Here is a 22,207-nt window from a genome sequence, read left to right on the forward strand (position 1 = left end):
TCCCAGGAGTAAGTGTCGTTTAATTTCATGGGTGCAGTCACCATCTGCAGTGATTTTGGAGCCCCGCAAAATAAAGTCTGAACACTGTTTCCACTGTTTCCATCTATTTCCCATGAAATGATGAGACCGGATGCCATGATCTTCATTTTCTAAATGTTGAGCTTTAAGCCAACTTTTTCACTCTCCTCTTTCACTTTGATCAAGAGGCTTTTTAGTTTGCATTCCCACCAACAGTGTAGGAGGGTTCCCTTTTCTCCACACCCTCTCCAGCATTTATTGCTTGCAGATTTTTGGATTGCAGCCATTCTGACTGGTGTGAAGTGATACCTCATTGTGGTTTTGATTTGCATTTCTCTAATAATGAGTGATGTTGAGCATCTTTTCATGTGTTTGTAAGCCATCCGTATGTCTTCTTTGGAGAAATGTCTATTTAGTTCTTTGGCCCAGGAATGCAAACTAGTACAGCCACTATGGAGAACAGTGTGGAGATTCCTTAAACAATTGCAAATAGAACTACCTTATGACCCAGCAGTCCCACTGCTGGGCATACACACCGAGGAAACCAGAACTGAAAGAGACACATGTACCCCAATGTTCATCGCAGCACTGTTTATAATAGCCAGAACATGGAAACAACCTAGATGTCCATCAGCAGATGAATGGATAAGAAAGCTGTGGTACATATACACAATGGAGTATTACTCAGCCGTTAAAAAGAATTCATTTGAATCAGTTCTGATGAGATGGATGAAACTGGCGCCAATTATACAAAGTGAAGTAAGCCAGAAAGAAAAACACCAATACAGTATACTAACACATATATATGGAATTTAGGAAGATGGCAATGACAACCCTGTATGCAAGACAGGAAAAAAGACACAGATGTGTATAACGGACTTTTTGGACTCAGAGGGAGAGGGAGAGGGTGGGATGATTTGGGAGAATGGGAATTCTAACATGTATACTATCATGTAAGAATTGAATCGCCAGTCCATGTCTGACGTAGGGTGCAGCATGCTTGGGGCTGGTGCATGGGGATGACCCAGAGAGATGTTGTGGGGAGGGAGGTGGGAGGGGGGATCATGTTTGGGAACGCATGTAAGAATTAAAGATTTTAAAATTTAAAAATAAATAAATAAATAAATAAATAACTTTAAAAAAAAAAAGAGGCTTTTTAGTTCCTCTTCACTTTCTGCCACAAGGGTGGTGTCATTTGCATATCTGAGGTTATTGATGTTTCTCCCGGCAATCTTGATTCCAGCTTGTGTTTCTTCCAGTCTAGCGTTTCTCATGATGTACTCTGCATATAAGTTAAATAAGCAGGGTGACGATATACAGCCTTGAGGTACTCCTTTTCCTATTTGGAACCAGTCTGTTGTTGCGCTAAATTCTCTTAATTCTTGATTGTCTATAAAACTTGTGCTATCTCCATCAAATCTGATCAAGAATCTTGATGGGTAGAGAGAGTATTCTTGGTTACAGGATCTTCCCTTCCATCACTTGGGATATATTGTGCCATCCCCTCCTAGCTTGCAGAATTACTGTTGAGAAATCAGCTTATAACCTTATGGGAACTCCCTTGTTTCTCTTAATATTTTATCTTTGTCTTTAATTTTCACCATTTTGATTGCTATGTGTCTCATTGTGTTAATGCCTGGGTTTATCCTCCCTGGGACTCTATGTGGCTTCCTTGGTAACTCAGCTGGTAAAGAATCTGCCTGCAGTGCAGGAGACCCCGCTTTGATTCCTGGGTCAAGAAGATCCCCTGGAAAAGGGATAGGCTACCCACTGCAGTATTCTTGGGCTTCCCTGGTAGCTCAGCTTTAAAGAATCTGCCTGCAATGCAGGAGACCTGAGTTTGATCCCTGGGTTCAGAAGGTCCCCCAGCTTCCTGGATTTGGTTGACTAATTCCTTCCCCATGTTAGGGAAGTTTTCAGCTATTATCTCTTCAAATGTTTTTAGGGGGTCCTTTTTGTCTTCTCCTCCTGGGACTCTATAATGAGAATGTTGATGTGTTTAATGTTGTCCCAGAGGTCTCTTAGGCTGTTTTATTTTTTATTTTTTCATTATTTTTCCTATATTCCGTTGTGCAGCAGTGATTTCCACTGTTCCATCCTCCAGATCACTTATCCATTCTTCTCCATTAGTTATTTTGCTGTATATTCCTTCTAGTGCCTTTTTTATCTGTTTGTAAACATTTTTGGTCTTTGGCAAACATCCTTTGCATCTTCTCAGTTTTTGCCTCTTCTCAGTTTTTGCCTCCATGCTTTTTCCAAGATCCTGGATCATCTTCACTATCATTATCTTGAATTCTTTTTCTGGAAGGTTGCTGCTGCTGCTGCTAAGTCTCTTCAGTCGTGTCCGACTCTGTGTGACCCCATAGATCGCATGGGATTGTCCCTGGGATTCTCCCTTGTCCCTTGTCCCTGGGATTCTCCAGGCAGGAATACTGGAGTGGGTTGCCATTTTCCCTATCTCCAATTCATTTACTTGTTTTTCTGGGGATCTATCTTGTTCCAATATCTGGGACATAATCCCATTTCTTTTCATTTTGGTTAAATTTCTGTGAGTGTGGTGTTCATGCAGGAGGCCATGGGATTGCTGTGCTTGCTTCTGTTTGCCTTCTTGTGGATGAGAGTAGGACTTGTGTAAGCTTCCTGATGGGAGGGACTGGCTGTGGGGAAAACTGGGTCTTCCTCTGGAGGGCAGCACCTTCCTTGCCCAGTAAATCATTAACCCCGTCGTCTGCTGATGTGTGGGGCTCTGCAGTGACATTGTGAGGCGACCCAGTCCTGGAGTCTACAGGCGCTATGGTAGGGCCAATGGCCACCTCCAAGGGGGCTTACGGCAGCACGCACCTCCCAGGACTGCTGCTGCCAGCGTCCCGGGCCCCGTGGCGGGCCACTGCCAACCCATACGTCCACAGGAGGCGCACAGACAGGTCTGGCTCAGCCTCCTGTAAGGTCACTTATCCTTTCCCCTGAGTACTGGTGCACACAAGGTTTTGTTTGTGCCCTCCAAGAGTGGAGTCTCTGTTTGCCCCAGTCCTGTGTAAGTCCTGTAATCAAGTTCTGCTGACCTTCAAAGTCAAATTCCCTGGGGATTCCCAGGCCCTTTGCTGGATTCCCAAGCTGGAAAGCCTGGTGTGGGGCCTGGAACCTTCACAACAGCGCAAGAACTTCTTTGGTATTATTGTTCTCCAGTTTGTGGGCTGCCCACCTAGCAGCTATGGGATTTGATTTTTATCATGATTGCACTCCTCCTGTCATCTCACTGCAATTTCTCCTTTGTCCTTGGACATGGGGTATGTTTTTTTTGTTGTGTTCCAGTGCCCTCCTGCCATTGGTTGTTCAGTAGTTAGTTGCAGTTTTGGTGTTCTTGCAGGAATAGATGAGCGCATGTCCTTCTACTCTGCCATCATGAACCAATCCTCCCCTGCCTTTCTTTATTCTCCATCTCCTTATCTTTTAAAAAGTGTTATTTGTTAATTTATTTTTATTGGAGTAAAGTTGCTTTACAATAGTGTGTCAGTTTCTGCTGTACAGCAAAGTGAAGCAGCTAAACGTATACATATACCCCCTCTTTTTTGGATTTCCTTCACATTTAGGTCATCGCAGAACATTGAGTTGGAGAAGGTAATGGCACCCCACTCCAGTACTCTTGCCTGCAAAATCCCATGGATGGAGGAGCCTAGTGGGCTGCAGTCCATGGGGTCGCTGAGGGTCGGACACGACTGAGCGACTTCACTTTCCCTTTTCACTTTCATGCATTGGAGAGGGAAATGGCAACCCACTCCAGTGTTCTTGCCTGGAGAATCCCAGGGACGGGGGAGCCTGGTGGGCTGCCGTCTATGAGGTCGCACAGAGTCGGACACGACTAAAGTGACTTAGCAGCAAAACATTGAGTAAGCTTCTCATGAGGTATCTATTTTATACCAGTAGTGTAAATATGTCGATCCCAGTCTCCCTATCCATCTCACCCACCCTCTTACCCCACTGATATTTATGTGTTGCTTCCTTATCTCTTGACCTCTTTCTCTTTTGCTCTTTTTCTTTTCTCTTTCCTCCCTTAAAGTATTTACAATTTCCTGCATGATTGTGTGCACCAGCAGTCTAATCTGATGGAAGTTCTGTGTTCCCACTGTCTTTTTTAAAAATCTATACCATAAGCCTTCGAGGTCAGTACTGTTATTAGTTCATAATGTAGGTGAGAAAACTTACGCCCAGAGAGCTTAAGTGGATCCTTGACTGATAAGGAAGGTGACTGATATGGATGTGAGCAGTGTGACCCTGAGGCATGGGGATCAGTTACTTAGCTATGTCTGTATTCTGGGCCATTGTAAATTATGTTCTGAATTAAGACAGTGGCACAGGGAATGTAAATAAGGAGATAGGTCAGGGACACAATGAAAAGAGGGTTTTTGGAAGTGTTGATGGGCTCTCTTTAATAAAATCTGTAGAGCCTCACGAGTACTGAAAGCATATTCCATTCTTCAAGGAAATTCACATGAGATTCAACACATTCTCATAAATACAGAAGAGATACAATGGGCAGAGTCTAAAAGTAACTTTGAATTAAGTTTGAAGATCCTTAGGTTTCTGCTGTGTTTCAGTCGAGGTGTTCTTATTTGCTGCAAAGATATTCAAATGGTACCCTCCAGCTCTCTTCTATGAGAGTGCTATCCAGATAAAACAACTTAAGAAAGAAAAAAGTTGGGGGGGGGGGGTGCTCTCCTCGGGCATTAAATCTATTTTAAAAAGTAGATGGTGGACTCACAGGAGATTCTGAGACCACAGCTTTGCTGAAGACAGTGCAGTATAATGCTCAAAAACTCTGGGTTTGAACTTACAGAGAGAATGGAGTTCAGATCCTGGCTTTGTCTAGCTTTAAATATATGACCTTAGGCAAGCTTCTTAATCTCTTCTGTAAACAAGAGTAAAGGTAGTTTGTTCTCAAAGTTATAATGCATTACCTGCTTCTTAGTCAATGTGCATTGTGTGTGCTCAAAATACGACTCCTCTGCTCAAAACTCTAAAACCTAGTCATTATCAGCTCTATTCTAGTTTGTATCCTGCTGTTTAAGGTCTTATACCAAACTTGTAACTTAGACTTTTCAAAGTCTCAGCAGAAACTCTTGCTTTGTAGCCTCTTTATCATCTCTGGTGTTTCACACCCAATCCCAAGAAACAGAGCTCTTGATCCATCTCTGCTCATAGCTAGACCCACCTTGAGGCCAGATTCCTTGTCCAAGCTTCATCAGACTAGGATCCTCAACAGCTGCCAATTTGTCTTCTCCAGCATTGTATACCCACCTTCCTTCATGAAATAGAGATTTGATGATGGAAATCTTATATTAACATTGTTTTTCAATGTGTCTTTTTTTGTTGGCCCACTAAGCAAATCCTTAGTAATTTCTCAATTGACAAAAAAAAAAAAAAAAAAAAAAAAAAGGCTCTCTACTATTGAACATGTTTGAAGAGGGGCTAGTCTTCTGTACTTCACTCTAGAGAGAGTGAGGCCAGATATAGGTGTGCGATGTGATATATGGAACTGAAAACAGAAATTTATGAATGTAGCCTCTGGAAAAAAAAATTGAGGGTAGAGTCATGAGCTTATCCACTTTTTTTTTCTGTTTTGTTAGTTATTACTTATGCACATCTAGGGTGAAGAAATAATTAAGGAGTGGATTAATGGAGTCCCTGAGAAGGATAATAACCACATCACCAAATTGGACAGGGTTATCTCAGACAGTTAGGAGATAATGACCAAGAAAATCCTTTCTTTTAAATCAATAAGCCTAACTGCTCCCCACCATTCTCACTTGTAAACAGATTCATTTTGGTGGATAATCAAAGAGGGGATATAGGGATTTGGAGAAGTTCAGTTTTAAGGTTCTTTTTTTCCAAATCTGAAAAATAAAATGAAATTAATGCTTGACTCAAGATGGAACACTGAAACACTGAAAAGGATTACTTTTTCCCTTCAAGTAATGAAAGGACCTAGAATTGATTTTTCAAAAGTTGAAGGTCATGTGTTTAAGTACTTTTAATAAAAATCATTACCAGTCTCGCCCGTGAAGACAAGGTTGTGACAGGTTTGGGTGGCTTGGTGAGGGGATGGGCATTAAAATCCACTTTCATTTAACTTCCCAGTACAGTATAATCTGGGACATCCTGTCATGACAGCTGCAGAAGAACCTATGCAGAAACAGTTTGAGCTTTGCAATCTGCTGCTGCTTGCTTGAAACCAATGAGAAAGCATAAATGATGCTAATAAACTGAGCATATGAAAATGAATTAAAATGCTGAAATTATTTCAAAAGATGAATAATAACCATTGAGAGGTTTACCTCCTGGTGTCTAGAGCATATAATGGATTCTATTAATTAATTGCTGCCTGACATTGATATTAAGGTATTGGTCATGTGAGAGTGTAAGTTCTTGTCTGTCACTAAGTATTGTTCATGTAATCATTAGTATAATTAAAATCTCCAAGCTTATCAAGTGATTTGCAATCACTTGTTAGATATACTAAACAGTTATTCTCCTGTTTTCAATATGTGGTCATTTATAAGACTTAAGAGAGGTCACTCAACAAAGTCATAGCCAAGCTTTAACTTGAACTCATAAGATTTTACCTCTTGGTCTAAGATCTTAATTTTTTTTTTTAATTTTCTATTTGAATTTAAGTTTGTCTTTAAAAAACAGACTTTAGTCCTTAGAAAATGACCCTTCTTGATTTGCCAAGAGCTGCTAATGCAAAAGTCTATTGGATATATTAAAAACTAATTATTTAAATTCAGTTTTTATTCCTCTCAATAGTATTTTTAGAATAATCGAGGTGATTAGAATTTCCAAGTAGAGGCTCTATGATTATTTACTTTAGTATGAAATAATAAAAAGGACATTAGACTCAATAGTCTGATAATCGTCCTGTGATGATACAGTGTGACTTCTGCCCATTCATTTAACACAATTATCTGCTTTATGAAATTGCAAAGTGGTAAAAATATCAGCCATGACTGTCTTGAAGCATTGAAAAATAAAAAAATAGATGTATAGTGGAGGATAAATGTAAGGCATAACTCTTCATCCAATCTGGTTTTCTTTACTACTATCTAAAACATTTGAGAGCAAAGAACACATCCATGCATGTGCATGTATGTGTGTGTGTGGAGGGAGGCAGGAGAGGTGTGTGTTTGTGTGTGTGCATACACATATGTAAGGCTATGTTTCTTTGGATGCAGAGGACAACATATTGCTATTTTATTCATGAGTTTCTTTCCCCAAAACTTAACCAAATGCCTTAAATTAGCACATTGATCTACCATGTGTTTCCTTAGCATGGCCTAAAATACTGTTCTTTTTTCCATCTGCCTTTCCATTACATTGTCCCACATGTCCCATTTGCTCTAGCCACTAAGTAGTTACTTGACCTTCACTTGAAGAGGCTCTATATTGTCATGACCCCTTGAACTTGCTCTCGGTATTCACTCTATCTTAAATATCTTATCTGTCCCCTCCATAAATCTCACATTTAAAGGATGGGCTCCTTGTCAAGTCTTTCTTGACCACATGACGCAGAATTAACTTCTCCATTTATTATACTTTTATTGTATTTTCTGTGATTATTTATTCTAGCGTTTAGCACTTTGTTTTCATTATGAGTTTATATCTCTATTTCCTCAGCCAGAATGAATATACTATCATGATTTATAAAAGGCCCAAAGCTAGTGCTTGCAACACAGCAGAGATGTAGTTAATATATTTTGAATGAATAATAACTGAATGAGTTAGGCTCTCAGCCTTTGGAACTCCCTCGAGAGGCAACATTAAATAGTAAAGAATGCCAGCTTCAAACTGGTATTATCTCAGTTCATATCCTGCCTCCATCACTTACTGCCTCATGGTTTCAAGCTACTTAACCATTCTATGTCCCTGTTGACATGATTGTACAAAGGCCATAATGATAGACCATAACTCACTGGGTCATTGTGAGGATAAAAAGCATAATTCATGTAATGCTGGACCACTTCCAGGTCTAGAATATGTGCAAAAAGAAGTATTGACATGTATTATTAAGAATGCAAAAATGCTGCTTAGTTTCCTGTATTTAAAAAGCAATAGAGATGATGTAAGCAGAAGGCGATGGCAACCCACTCCAGTACTCTTGCCTGGGAAATCCCAGGGATGGGGGAGCCTGGTGGGCTGCTATCTATGTGATCGCACAGAGTCAGACACAGCTGAAGTGACTTAGCAGCAGCAGCAGCGGTGATGTAAATGCTTTCAGTAGTGCTATAGTCTCTTAAATATATTCTGACAGCTTAAATATTCAGATTAATTTTATATAGCTGAGTTCTTTTGTAATTATTAATGTTTATTATATCATTGTCAGTTCAGTTCAGTTACTTAGTCATGTCCGATTCTTTGTGACCCCATGGACCAGAGAACACCAGGCCTCCCTCCCCATCACCAACTCCCAGAGTTTATACTCAAACTCATTCCTATTGAGCTGGTGATGCCATCCAACCATCTCAACCTCTGTCATCCCCTTCTCTTCCCACCTTCGATCTTTCCCAGTATCAGAGTCTTTTCAGATGAGTCAGCTCTTCACATCAGGTTGCCAAAGTATTGGAGTTTCAGCTTCAGCATCAGTCCTTCCAATGAACACCCAGGACTCATTTCCTTTAGGATGGACTGGTTGGATCTCCTTGCAGTCCAAGGGACTCCCAAGGGTCTTTTCCAACACCACAGTTCAAAAGCATCAATTCTTCAGTGCTCAGCTTTCTTTATAGTCCAACTCTCACATCTGTACATGACTACTGGAAAAACCATAGCCATAGCCTTGACTAGTCAGACCTTAGTTGGCAAAGTAATGTCTCTGCTTTTTAATATGTTGTCTAGATTGATCATAACTTTTCTTCCAAGGAGCACATGTCTTTTAATTTCATGGCTGCAGTCACCATCTGTAGTGATTTGGGAGTCCCAAAAAATAAAGCCTGCCACTGTTTCCATTGTTTCCCCATCTATTTGTCATGAAGTGACGGGACCAGATGCCATGGTCTTCGTTTTTTGAATGTTGAGCTTTAAGCCAACTTTTTCACTCTCCTCTTTCACTTTCATCAAGAGGCTTTTTAGTTCCTCTTCACTTTCTGCCATAAGGGTGGTGTCATCTGCATATCTGAGGTGATTGATATTTCTCCCAGCAATCTTGATTCCAGCTTGTGCTTCTTCCAGCCCAGTGTTTCTCATGATGTACTCTGCATGTAAGTTAAATAAGCAGGGTGAAAATACATAGCCTTGATGTACTCCTTTTCCTATTTGGAACCAGTCTGTTGTTCCATGTCCAGTTTTAACTGTTGCTTCCTGACCTGCCCTGGTGGCTCAGAGGTTAAAGCATCTGCCTCCAGTGCGGGAGACCCGGGTTCGATCCCTGGGTCGGGAAGATCCCCTGGAGAAGGAAATGGTAACCCACTCCAGTATTCTTGCCTGGAGAATCCTATGGATGGAGGAGCCTGGTAGTCCACAGGGTCGCGAAGAGTCGGACATGACTGAGCGACTTCACTTACTCACTCACTCCTGACCTGCATACAGATTTCTCAAGAGGCAGATCAGGTGGTCTGGTATTCCCATCTCTCTCTAAAAAGAGATGGGAATGCAATTATATCATTGTATTTGATCCTTATTATTTGTAGACTCTATATCTGCAAATTCACCTACATGCTAAAATTAATTTGTACCCCCAAATCAATACCTACAGTGTCTCTACAGTCATCTGTAGACTTGCACACTGTGCCTATGGGGATCAGTGAAAACTTTGTGTCTCCAGGAACAAGGTTTCCGAGCTGAGGCTGAACAAGGAGATACTCTGTCGTCTTGTTTCAGTTCTCATATTGTAACCAAGTGTCTCTTTTGTAGTCACATAAATGCGCTTTTTGGCATTTATTTATTGACTTCTTTTGGAAAGTTTGCTGGTGAAAATGGTCCCCAAGTATAATGCTGAAGCCTTGTCTAGTGTCCCTAAGTGCATAAAGGCTGCAGTGTGCCTTAAGGAGAAAATGCATGTATTGGAAGGCTTTGTTCAGCTGTGCACTGTTGTGCTCTTGATTGAGTTCAATGTTAATGCATCAATGATGACATTAAATAAGGTGCCATTAAACAGGAGCACATATAAAACTAGGCGAGGTATTGATGAGTTGACAAAAATGTTTTTACCGAAGTCTCAGTAGAACCTGAACTTGTATTTTACCTAAGAACAATATTACAGTATTCCCAAATTCAGTGTCTACAGTACCTTTACAGAAAATAACTACTGCAGATGATGAGAACTGATTCTAGTTAGCATGTTCTTTGAATTTTTTTTAATGCTATTCAAATAGCTGTGAGTTTAGGTGACTTTTAAAAATCCTTTTACAGAAACTGAATCATTTGTAGAGAGCTGGCTAATATGGCACCCCACTCCAGTACTCTTGCCTGGAAAATGCCATGGATAGAGGAGCCTGGTAGGCTACAGTCCATGGGGTCGCGAAGAGTCAGACATGACTGAATGACTTCACTTTCATGCATTGGAGAAGGAAATGGCAACCCACCCCAGTGTTCTTGCCTGGAGAATCCCAGGGACAGAGGAGCCTGGTGGGCTGCTGCCTATGGGGTCGCACAGAGTCGGACGTGACTGACACTGCTTAGCAGTAGCAGCTAATTTGTAACAGATCTGGAAGAGGGGCTCAAGCTCCCATATCACTGAAGCACACTGCTGTGTCTCTGCTAGGCCCACATAACTGAAATGTCAGAGTGGTCCTGGGGTTGTGGACCCAGGGTTTAGAAATCCATTCTTTAGCATTGAGTTTAGTTAGTTGCTAGTTGCTCAGTCATGTCTGATTCTTTGCAACCCCATGGACTGTAGCCTGCTAGGCTCCTATGTCCATGGGATTTCTCAGGCAAGAATCCTGGAGTGGGTTGCCATTTCCTTCTTCAGGTGATCTTCCCAACTCAAGGATTTTTGCCTCTGATGATCATTTATTTTTTGACTGGTCTCAAAGAACAATTTTTTGCATGTGTTTTTTAAATTAATTTAAAATTTCATCAAAATGTTGCATATGTATTATTTTAGGTTAAATAATATCAATGAGGCTTATAACAAAGACCACTAGATTCTTCCATACGTGTCTCCAGTCTCTTCTCATTCCTTCTGGCTCCCGTATCCATCACTTTTAGCTGTTATTTCTTCTGGCATGTTCCTTTATGTTTCTCATTAATGTGCCTTTAATGGCCCTTAATTCCCTAATTTCAATTCCCCAGTGTTACAGATCGTTGAGTGCGTTATTGTTATGTCAGGATTCAGCACACGTACACCCCCTTTTCCCTTCCTTCTCTTCTTCCTCATTTTCCTTCTATTCCTTCTTCCTTGGACGAAGTGCAATTAAAAGTGAAGTGCAGAAATCCTAAATGTTCATTTCCATGAGTGTATTAATTTGTTAGGGTTGTCATAACAGATTCCACAGACTAAGTGGCTTAAATCACAGGTGTTTATTCTCTCACAGTTCTGAAGGCTAGAAGTCCAAGATCGAGATTTATTGTAGCATCATTTCTTCTGAGTCCTCTCTCCCTAACTCGTAGATGGGTGTCTTCTTCCAGTGTTATCCGTGATCATTCTCAGTGTGTATCTGTGTTCCAATCTTTTCTTGTCATGATACCAGGCATGTTGGATTAGGGCCCGCATTAATGGCTTCATCTAACCTTAATTACCTATTTTAAAGCCCTATCTCTAAATAACTTTCTGAGGTATTGGGGATTAAGATATCAGCATATGAATTGGGGTCTTTTGAGGGTGGGTTAGGAGTTCAAAATTTAGCCCGTAACAATGTGTTTTGACAGTTGTATTCACCCATGTAACAAACGAACTATGGTGCAGTTTTGTTACCCCAAGAAGCTTCCTTGTCCCCATATCCAACCAGTTTTTCCAGTGCAGTTACCATAGGCAACTGCTTCTCTGATATGCATTGCTGTAGATTCATTTTGTCTAGTCTGGAACTTCATATCAGTGGAATTATACAGTGTATACACTTTTGACTAGTGTTCTTTAAAACCCAGTCTTGCTGTTTTCCTCACTACCTTTCTGAAAATTCCATATTTCTCTTTCTGTTTTGGATTCTCCATTTGTGGGATTTCAGATCTTTTCCTTTCTTAGTCTGCCTCTCACTTTTCTGGAGCATACCTTCATTAGCCTTCTGGTAAAGGGCACACAGATGGATACCTTGGGAGCCATTCATATCTGAAATATCCCTATACTTATACTAATATGTGTACATACATGTGTGTTATATTTTCCTCTCACATCAGAGTTTATTTGACTAGACATGAAATTCTAGGTTTAAAAGTTCTTTTCAATCTTAAAAGTTTTTTGTTTGTTTGTTTTTGAGAAATCTGATGCTATTCTTACTCCTGATTGTAATTTATATACCCTTTTTTCTTTTTTTTCCATCCATTCTGGAAGATGTTAGATCCTCCCTTCCCCATGATTCTCTAATGTTTCATATAATATGATTCTTTTAATTTATTAATGTGATTCTTTTCATTTATTATATTAAATATTCCATAAACCCTTTCAGAATGAGGTCTCAATCTTCCAGTTCTGCAAAGTTTTTATTGAAAGGAAGATTTTGTGGTTTTTTTGCTTTGCTTTGTTTTGTTGTTGCTAATTTTTAGCCTTTTCTTTATCCTGCTCCTTCATCCTCTTATCTCACTAGCTGAAATTATGAACTAAGCCACCTATTTTTTTATCTTTTCTCTCCTATTTCCCTTGATTGTCATTTCCCCCACTGAATTTTGGAAAGTTTCTACTAATTTATTTTCCAATTTATCTATTGCATATTTAATTTATGCAACCAAATTAAGAATGTCATATGCTTTAAAAAATCTTTTATTTTTCTTGTACTTTTATGCTATTTATGGAGTCAGTATCTTCTCTTTGATTATTAGGATATTAATGACAGTTCTTTGATCCTTTTTCTGCTCTAAACACTAATGCTGTTCCCTTCAAGTGCCATCATGCTCTTATGTGCCTTTCTCTCTCCATGTTATGCCAAAGGTTTGTTTTAATGTCTGATTATCAGACATTAAATGTCATGAATTATCAGTTTACATTAAAATGCAGTACTCTAAAGGTGACTATGAAGTGCAAATTCTAGTGCATGAGTGGGGGGTTATTACGTGGGATCCTCACTTTTGGGAGATTAATCAGGGACCTAGTTGTTGTTTTCTCTTATTCTTTTCAGTTTTCTCTAGAGAACAATTATCTGATATTCTGTCTGGGAAGTGTACACCTGCTTGCCATTGCTCTAGGTATCAGATGAAGGAAGAAGACTTGAGAGACTCATCTCATTGACTTAACTCCCACCCTTATCTTTGTTCTCTTCTGTGTCTGGTGTTCCTAAATCTGTAGCTTCTGTTTCAGTATCCCTAGAAAATGAAGCTCCTGGCTACACCAAGTTCAGGGAGGGTTAGCTGACTGACTGCTGAATGTGATAGGACTTTCAGTCCATCTTCTATCTCAAAATCACGCTTTAGTCCTGCTTTCTAAGCTACTCAGGAAGCAATAGTTTCCAGTCCTCCCTGAATTTTGTCATGCTGATCACCTTGTTTTCATTAATATCTTTAAGGAGGTATGTAGATGTCATCTTTCTCCTTTGGTTCAGTCGCCACACTTTTCTTCTTCTGTAACTTCTAAAAATTTGTTAAGATCTCTCATCCATTAGTGTCCTATTCTCTATTTCCTTATGGCTTTACACCATTTAGAATATTTATTGTCATTTTCATGGCATTTGCAGTGGAGAGATGGTGATGTATGTAATCAATCAAATGAATTGTGTGAATTTGTCAAAATCAGACACACAGCTATAAGAATGGATTTAACTTGGTTCTGAGGGATAATCTCTAACACTTCTTGCATTTCTGTCTTATTTGCACTTAGGTTTGGGTCAGTTCTTTGACCTTATCTTATTGTTCTTCCTTTCTCTAATGATGTAATTTACATCTGCTTTTTACAGAGTATCAAAGTAAGCTGGCTGCCTCCTCCATCAGGAACACAAAATGGATTTATTACCGGTTATAAAATTCGACACAGAAAGACAACCCGCAGGGGTGAGATGGAAACACTGGAGCCAAATAACCTCTGGTACCTGTTCACAGGTCAGTGTTCACGTGCTGTGGTCTTAGAAGGTTTTGGTGAATCAAATGCCTCGTCAATAAAACATACTCTCACTTCAAAGGAACATTCTTTTTTCTCCTGGTAGGTGGCATGTGCTGGTCTGAACAAGAATACCTTTATATTTTTAACTTGATTCCCTTAATGCTTTCACATGTTTGCTTCTATATCACCATTTTAATAAGTATATCATTGAACTTTTATCCATATTAGCATTGGTGACTCAACAATTTCTGTCATCAAATAACATTTAACTGTTTAATAACTTTTAAAATCATGTAATCACATGGTTCCAAGTTTAAGTCATTTTGAGCCTTCTCTGCCCAAACTCCAGGAGTGAGAATGTGGCTGGAAAATGGAGAGAGGAGTGGTTTGGGGAATGAAAAGAACAATTATTCTACTTTCCATACGTATAAAAGTAAATTCACTTCTGTAGCAATATTGGTAAAATTCATGGTGGGTCAACATTCTCCCTGAAAACTGGACCCAATTTCCATGCAGTATTAAGATAATTTTTTTATACATATAAGATGAATAATCATATATTTCCTTTAACTGTTGGAACCATTAATACATGTCAGTCCAATTCCTGGAAAACAGAGACTAAGTCAGGCCTTCAAGTTAATGCATTTAGGGGACAAGCCCAGGAAAGCAAGAATGAAGGAACAAGAGAAGTGAACCAGGGAGGAAAATAAATCAAATGATGATTTCTTGAAGTGGCCACAGTTAGAACAAACCTAGAGCCAGCTTGTTCTTGTGGGCTGTTGGGGGTGGGGGGCGGGGTAGGAGAGAGGAGGTTTCAGAAGCCGATTGAACTACTGGGGCCCAGTGTCGACAGCTGGATAGGAAGTATGAGCCATTTCTCTCTTGTCTATCATTGGTCAGGTAAGCCCACAACTGGTTGTTAACTATTCTGTACCTTCTGACAGTCCCCTGGGAAGCTAGCACTTCTGGTAAATGCACCAGTGTGAAATTCTCTCCTTGTCTATCAGCACTTTATATGGGGATGCCTTGGTCTAGGCTTTATAGTACCAAGTTCAGTTCAGTTCAGTTCAGTCGCTCAGTCATGTCTGACTCTTTGCAACCCCATGAATCACAGCATGCCAGGCCTCCCTGTCCGTCACCATCTCCCGGAGTTCACTCAGACTCACGTCCATCGAGTCCGTGATGCCATCCAGCCATCTCATCCTGGGTCGTCCCCTTCTTCTCCTGCTCCCAGTCCCTCCCAGCATCAGAGTCTTTTCCAATGAGTCAACTCTTCACATAAGGTGGCCAAAGTACTGGAGCTTCAGCTTTAGCATCATTCCTTCCAAAGAAATCCCAGGGTTGATCTCCTTCAGAATGGACTGGTTGGATCTCCTTGCAGTCCAAGGGACTCTTAAGAGTCTTCTCCAACACCACACTTCAAAAGCATCAATTCTTTGGCACTCAGCCTTCTTCACAGTCCAACTCTCACATCCATATATGACCACAGGAAAAACCATAGCCTTGACTAGACAGACCTTAGTTGGCAAAGTAATGTCTCTGCTTTTGAATATACTATCTAGGTTGGTCATAACTTTTCTTCCAAGGAGTAAGCGTCTTTTAATTTCATGGCTGCAATCACCATCTGCAGTGATTTTGGAGCCCAAAGAGAATGTGAACAAAGGGTTTGGGAAGCAAAGCAGATAGCAGTGGCAGAAATCGGTGGATCAAATTAAACATGTGTGTTATGGCACAGAAACTTGATTCATGACAACAGGCAAATTAAAGAAAACCACGTAAGCATTCATCACAGATGAGAAGTAATTCCTTATTTATTCCTTTCTTGATATAGAGTACTCAGTAAATTTCTATCTGAAATCATAAAACACACAATTTAAGCTGCTTGCTCAGCCTACAGTATGAGACTTGATAGAAACTTAGTTTTTCCCCGTAAGTTTGTGCCTCTTTTAATGTGATGGTGAGTGTGCTTCCAAAATAGATCCCCCCAAATCACATAACTTGTTTTATATCTGGACAAAATCTCCTAAATGGAAGTTATGACACTCTGTTGGAAGATTAGGATTGACACACATACACTATTGGTGCCACCTATAAAATAGATAACTAGTGAGAACTATCTGCAAGCACAGGGAACTCTCCTCAATGCTCTGCGGTGTCCTGAATGGGAAGGAAGTCCAAAAAGGAAGGGGGTATCTGTATAGTCAATTTACTTTTCCATAGAAACTAACACAACATTTGTAAATCAACTCTGCTCCAATAAAAAGTATTTTTAAAAGGAAAACAAACACCATGTCATTCAAAAAGCTTAAAGAAAGCCAAGATGCTATGTCTCTTTACCTGATAAAATGATTAGAAGGTAAAAACAATTGAAATGAGGCATATGTTCTCATTGGAATATTTGGTACAACATGTACATAGTTTACTTTAAAAGAAATCACCAAAATTAAAAAATCTTGCTGAAAAAATGTTAGTGTAATTTCTCTAGATATAGGAATTTGAAGCCCAGAAACATTTTTAATCATTGATTTTCCTTCTCCAATGAAAAACATTAAAAATATAAACTTTTTAAATAAAATAATTCATTAAAATATGCACATTCTAGTAGAAAAACTAAGAAATGGATATGCAATTTATAGAACTATAAATGGCCAACAAGCCTAATAAAATATTTAATGTTATTAGTAAAGAAATGCAAATTAAAAGAAAAATGAGTTCGCATTCTCCTCTGATTAAAGTAATAAAGATAAAAATGAATGATGATATGTTGTTTTGGAAAGCATATGAGAAAAATGAACTTTTATATACCACTTGTGGGACAGAAAGATTCTAGAATCTTTCCAGAAAGCAATGTGGAGATTTGTGTTAAATACAAGTGTACATGTGTATATGTATCTGTAAATATATGATTCAGGTTTCCAACTTCTAGGAGTTTATTCCAATTCTGCAGACATACTTTGTTCGCAAAGTTTTAAACTGTTCATTGCATAAGATAAAAGACCCTAAGGAACTAACTATAGGCAGTTACCTAGAAAATTCAGACACAATCATATCATGAAATAATATGTATCTATTGCAAATATTGAAATGTAAACATATTAAATGTTAAATATTTAAAACATATTAAGTGAATAGCTCAGTTTGAAATCAGTATTAAACATGAGTCCATATTTATAAATCAAAAAAAGTCTGAAGAAAATATTTATAACAAAATATTCTAAATACCAAAATATTAATAGTGATTACTGCTTAATTGTGTAACAATGAAATATGTATTTTTAACCATGTATGTAAAATGAAAAGCAAATAAAATATCAAGACTCTAATGTCATAACACTTGGTTACTAAGGTTGAAGATTTCATACCACTGACTAACTGCCCATTGAACAGCTAAAAAGGGGCTAGTCAAGAAAATAAATGAAGAATAGTAACCATGTGTCCAAAAGACCTTACTGATATGAATTGTTTAGTGTTTATGGTTTTTTCTTTTTGTCAAATGGGATTTAACACATTCAGCTCAGTATTGTCAAGCCAAGCTTCTGAATCTCTAAATATACAAACGTTTAGAGTTTTCTCTCAACAAAAAGTAAAATCATTTAAGAAGATCACTGTATAGAATAGCAAGAATTAGACTTTTTCTTATCAAAGATGCTATATTCGTCCTAGGGGGTCATAACAAATTACCACAAATGTGGTGGCTGGAAACAACATAATTTTCTTTTTCAGTTCAGGAGAAACCAGAAATCCAAAATCAAGGTTTCTGTAGAGGGCATTCCTTCTGGAAGCTCTGTGGGAACATCTGCCTCATGTTTGTCTCCTAACCTCTGGTGGGTGCTGGTAGCCCTGGACATTCCTCAGCTTGGAGATACATCTCTCAGAAATCTGCCTCTGTCTTTGCATCACTCCCTCTGTGTGTCTGTATATCCTCCCTTCTTATAAGGATATCTTCATTGGATATTGACTCTGTAGTAATCCAGGATGATTCCGTCTCAAGAGCTTTAATACATCTGTTAAGACCACGCTTCCAGGAAAAGCTATATTTGAATGTTCCAAGCATACAGTATTTTACTGATTATAGACTCTTGTTATTACTTTTCCTCTCAAGGACAATCATTTTGAATTGTATCCTCTAGTAAATATTTATCCAAAAATATTTCAGTCCTACATCTTTACTCATCTAAAATCTGTGTGGCAATTAGCACTTCTCATCAGCATAGGATAACCCGTCTTCACTCTAGGTTAATATCATCCCAGTCAAAAGCAAAGCAACAGGATGAATTCATTAGCTTGTTATTAAAATGCCCCTTCCCATCTTTATAGATCCATAGGAATTTGGACTCCAAACTTGCAACTTTTATTCAAAATGTTCCTTCTTCATTTTAATTGTTATAAAATGAATTTGAGGATGCAGACATCATCTGAACAGTTATCTTTATAACTGTGCTTGATATTTATTGCAAAAAAGTTACATGGTCTTCATTTTTAATTTGAGATGAAGAATAGAAAGACCCAGAGGCTAGCCTTGTATTCTTTAAGCGTTAAAAACAAGTTTTGCAAAGCCTCCATCTTCCTCTCCTCTGTTCTGTGTCCTGGCCTCAGACCTGGCTTATGTTGCATTTCTAGAAATTGTGGGAATGTCTTTAATGCTACACAGCATCAGGGAATCAGGAAGTACTCCACACTGGTAGATTGGCTGTGGTTTTGACTTGTCCCCAGGATATATTTTGTCACTTATGCACTGTGTAGTAAGAGGAAGTAATTGATTTTCTATATAAATCTTCAGCACTTTAAAATGTACAGAATTTGCCCCCATGTTTTCAGTACCTTTAAAATACATGAATAGATTGATTTGGCTGTTAAAAAATTGAAAATGCCCAAGTGCTTCCTTTGGATGATATAAATATTCAGGGGTAGAGACTCAAATATTGGTTTTTACCATGTTCTGTTTGTTAGACAGGTGTTTTTTGTTGTGTGTGCCTTTTACTAGGATAATGGGACATCTGCAGTAACAAAGTAATTCAGAGTTATAACAAGGATTTTAAATCACTGCTATCAATTTTATTGTGGGAACCCAAGTCAACTAAATTTTAAAGTCCTGGTTTTCATTTTTGAGTACTCTTCAGAGAAGGTTATTTGGAATTGAATATAACAGTTTTCTCATGCTTAATGTCCAATATAAGAATAAACATCATGGTAAACATGCGTTGGTATTTTGTGGACTGAAAAATTGAAACAATAGCACAGCAATTTTGCAACAAGGTTAACATTAGGGAGATAAAGAGAAATTATATTCTTTGAATAATATGTCATCTCTTGACCGTAAATTCTAAGAAAGTAGAAATAGAACTGAGGAATTCAGAGTTTGAAGGCATTTATTATTGGAGATAGAAACAAGCAGAAGACAATCTACTTTGAGCAATATCTTTTTTTACAACTGAGAAAAGCCTTGCTACCTATATCATTCTTCTAGAATAAAGTTATACTTAGAGGCAGGGCTTCCCAGGTGGCGCTAGTAAAGAACCTGCCTGCTAAAGCAGGAGACGAAAGAGACTTGGGTCCAGTCCCTGGGTCGGGAAGATCCCCTGGAGGAGGCCATTGCAACCCACCCTGGTATTCTTGCCTGGAGAATCCCATGACAGAGGAGTCTGGCGGGCTACAGTCCATAGGGTCTCAAAGAGTCAGAAAAGACTGTAGCGGCTTAGCAGTGCACACATACTTAGAAGCAGCTAGGAAGCTGTGTACATGCGTGTGCATGCGCACGCACACACACACACACACACACACACACCCATCCCAGGTCAAGGCACTCCTATGTTCCGCTGCAGAAGCCCATGGGCACATGCAGTAAGTCATGTTCCTTAATGCCTTCCTGAAACAAGAAAGCAAGTTTTTTTTTTTGTTGTTGTTGTTTTTTTTTTTACTTCCCTGCTACCTCGCTAAAGTCAGTCGGTATGCACAATCCACACAGGTATGCACACGCCTTGACTACTTGGCCTTGGCAGGTAATGGGGCTTGAATTCCAAGAGACCATAAAAATTGGAAAATATAGTTCTTAACAGACCACCACCCCCAGGGCACTACACACGGAGCAGACTGCTACACAGCCCCAGTCCTCCCATGGAAAAGGCTTGCTTACCTAGATGGGGCTTCCTAGGCAGTGCTAGTGGTGAAGAATCAGCCTGCCAGTGCAGGAGATTCAAGAGACATGGGCTAGATCTATAGAGACTGAGACTAAACTCTAGGTCCCTGACGAACAGGACAGAAAACACACAGTTCATCTTGCCCAGAGCCCTTATTTCATTGAAGAGGTAATGGAGGCTTGAAGAGTGACACTGCTAAGATCCACCATTAGCTAAAGGTATAGATTCCAGCTAGATAACAGATGCTCTGATTCGTAGCTATGTGCTCCTTCAACTATCCAGTGTTATCATCTTTAGCTCACTTTATTGTGAGTGCATCTGGCTGTTGTATGAATCTGTAAATGACCATTGATATTAAAAACAATTTTAACATTTATAATGTTATAAGTCATAACAGCAATAGCAAATTTGACAACTGCTCCTTTGCTGAAAATAAGATGAAGGTTCCGCAAAACAATTAAAAACAAATCTGCAGTGAACCACTAATCCCACTTCTGAGTACATATCCAGAAGAACTGAAGTCAGGATCTCAAAGACATAAGTGCCCTCTCATATTCATTGCAACAGTATTCACACAACCCAAATTTCCGCTGACAAATGAGCAAAGAAACTGTGGTATGTACAGACAATGGAATATTATTCAGCTTTATCACAGAAAAGAAAAAATACCCTGCCTTTTGCAACAAAATGGATGAACTGGAGATGCGACACTAAGTGAAATGTCGGTCCCAGAAGGGTAAATACCACATGATTCCACATATATGAGGTATCTAAAATAGTCAAAGTCATGGAAACAGAATAGAATGGTGGTTGCCTTGGGGAGAGGGGGAGGGGAAAATGGAGAGTCGTTCAACAGGTATAAAAGTAAGGTTTCGCGATACAAATGAGTTTCAGAGATCTGTACAACATAGCACCATAGTTAACAATACTGTGTTGTGCACTTAAAAACTTGTTTAGAAGGTGTCTCATGCCAAATGTTCTTACCATTAAAAAAAGAGCAAAGGGAAAGAAGGGGTCTTTTGGAAGTGATACATAGGTTTATTACCTTATTTGTAGTGGTGGTATCACAGTTTATGCTTAGGTCTAAATTCATTAAAATGTATACATTAACTATGCACAGCAATTGGTATATTAAGTATACCTCAGTATAGCTAAAAAAATGTCCATGATAAGAAAATAAAGCTTTGTCTGTTTTAAAATGTAACCTTTGTAATAATATTTTATTCATAGACTCCATTTTATTGATGAGAAATCTTAGGCAAAGAAAGATGGCTAGCAAGTTTTTTAGGTCATGCAGTTTGTAGGTGGCAAAGCAAAAATTTGAATCTAATACTGCCTAAACTGAACACCTGTATTCTTAACTCTTAAACTATCGGTAATATATTATTGACCATAGGCAATGACTATGCGTTTGTGTGAGTGTGTAAAGGAACAGTGAAATAACTCAGAGATGGAAAGAGATATATATTGAATAATAAAAATTGAAAATTATCTTAGCAGCTAAAGGAATTGAGTAACTTTAGAAGAGATTAAGTCAAAACTTCCCTACATATTTAGGTTTAAAATCCTAGTTAATACTTTCATTAGTCCAACTCTGAAAACACATCTCAGATAACAACTTCAAGAAATATACATAGAAAATAGCTTTTTCTTACAGATTGGTTTCCTTCTATCCCATCTCCAGTGAATGAATGAATGAATGAATGAATCCATCTATCCATCCATCAATGGAGTGTTTCAAGTGAGAAAATAATTTGCAAATATTAGGTATCTTTATGTCTATCAAGTGTCTAATTTTATAAATTATTTGTGAAAGCAGTTTTGCCATTTGATTCTCAAAAGAATACTCTGAGATAGAAGTGCAGGTATTATTACCTAATAA

The 22,207-nt window shown here is 38.8% G+C and overlaps 1 protein-coding gene across 2 annotated transcripts in view; it reads left to right on the plus strand.

Annotated features, from left to right (window-relative positions):
* The window catches only part of DCC (DCC netrin 1 receptor), a 1,280,644-nt gene that overhangs the window by 1,008,335 nt on the left and 250,102 nt on the right, over positions 1-22,207 (plus strand). For both annotated transcript variants that reach the window (XM_042239663.2, XM_042239664.2), the window contains exon 13: positions 14,046-14,187. In XM_042239663.2, coding sequence (XP_042095597.1) covers positions 14,046-14,187 — 142 coding nt within the window. The remainder of the gene's footprint in view (positions 1-14,045; positions 14,188-22,207) is intronic.

This window comes from Ovis aries, chromosome 23, assembly GCF_016772045.2.
Source record: "Ovis aries strain OAR_USU_Benz2616 breed Rambouillet chromosome 23, ARS-UI_Ramb_v3.0, whole genome shotgun sequence".
Lineage (NCBI taxonomy): Eukaryota > Metazoa > Chordata > Mammalia > Artiodactyla > Bovidae > Ovis > Ovis aries.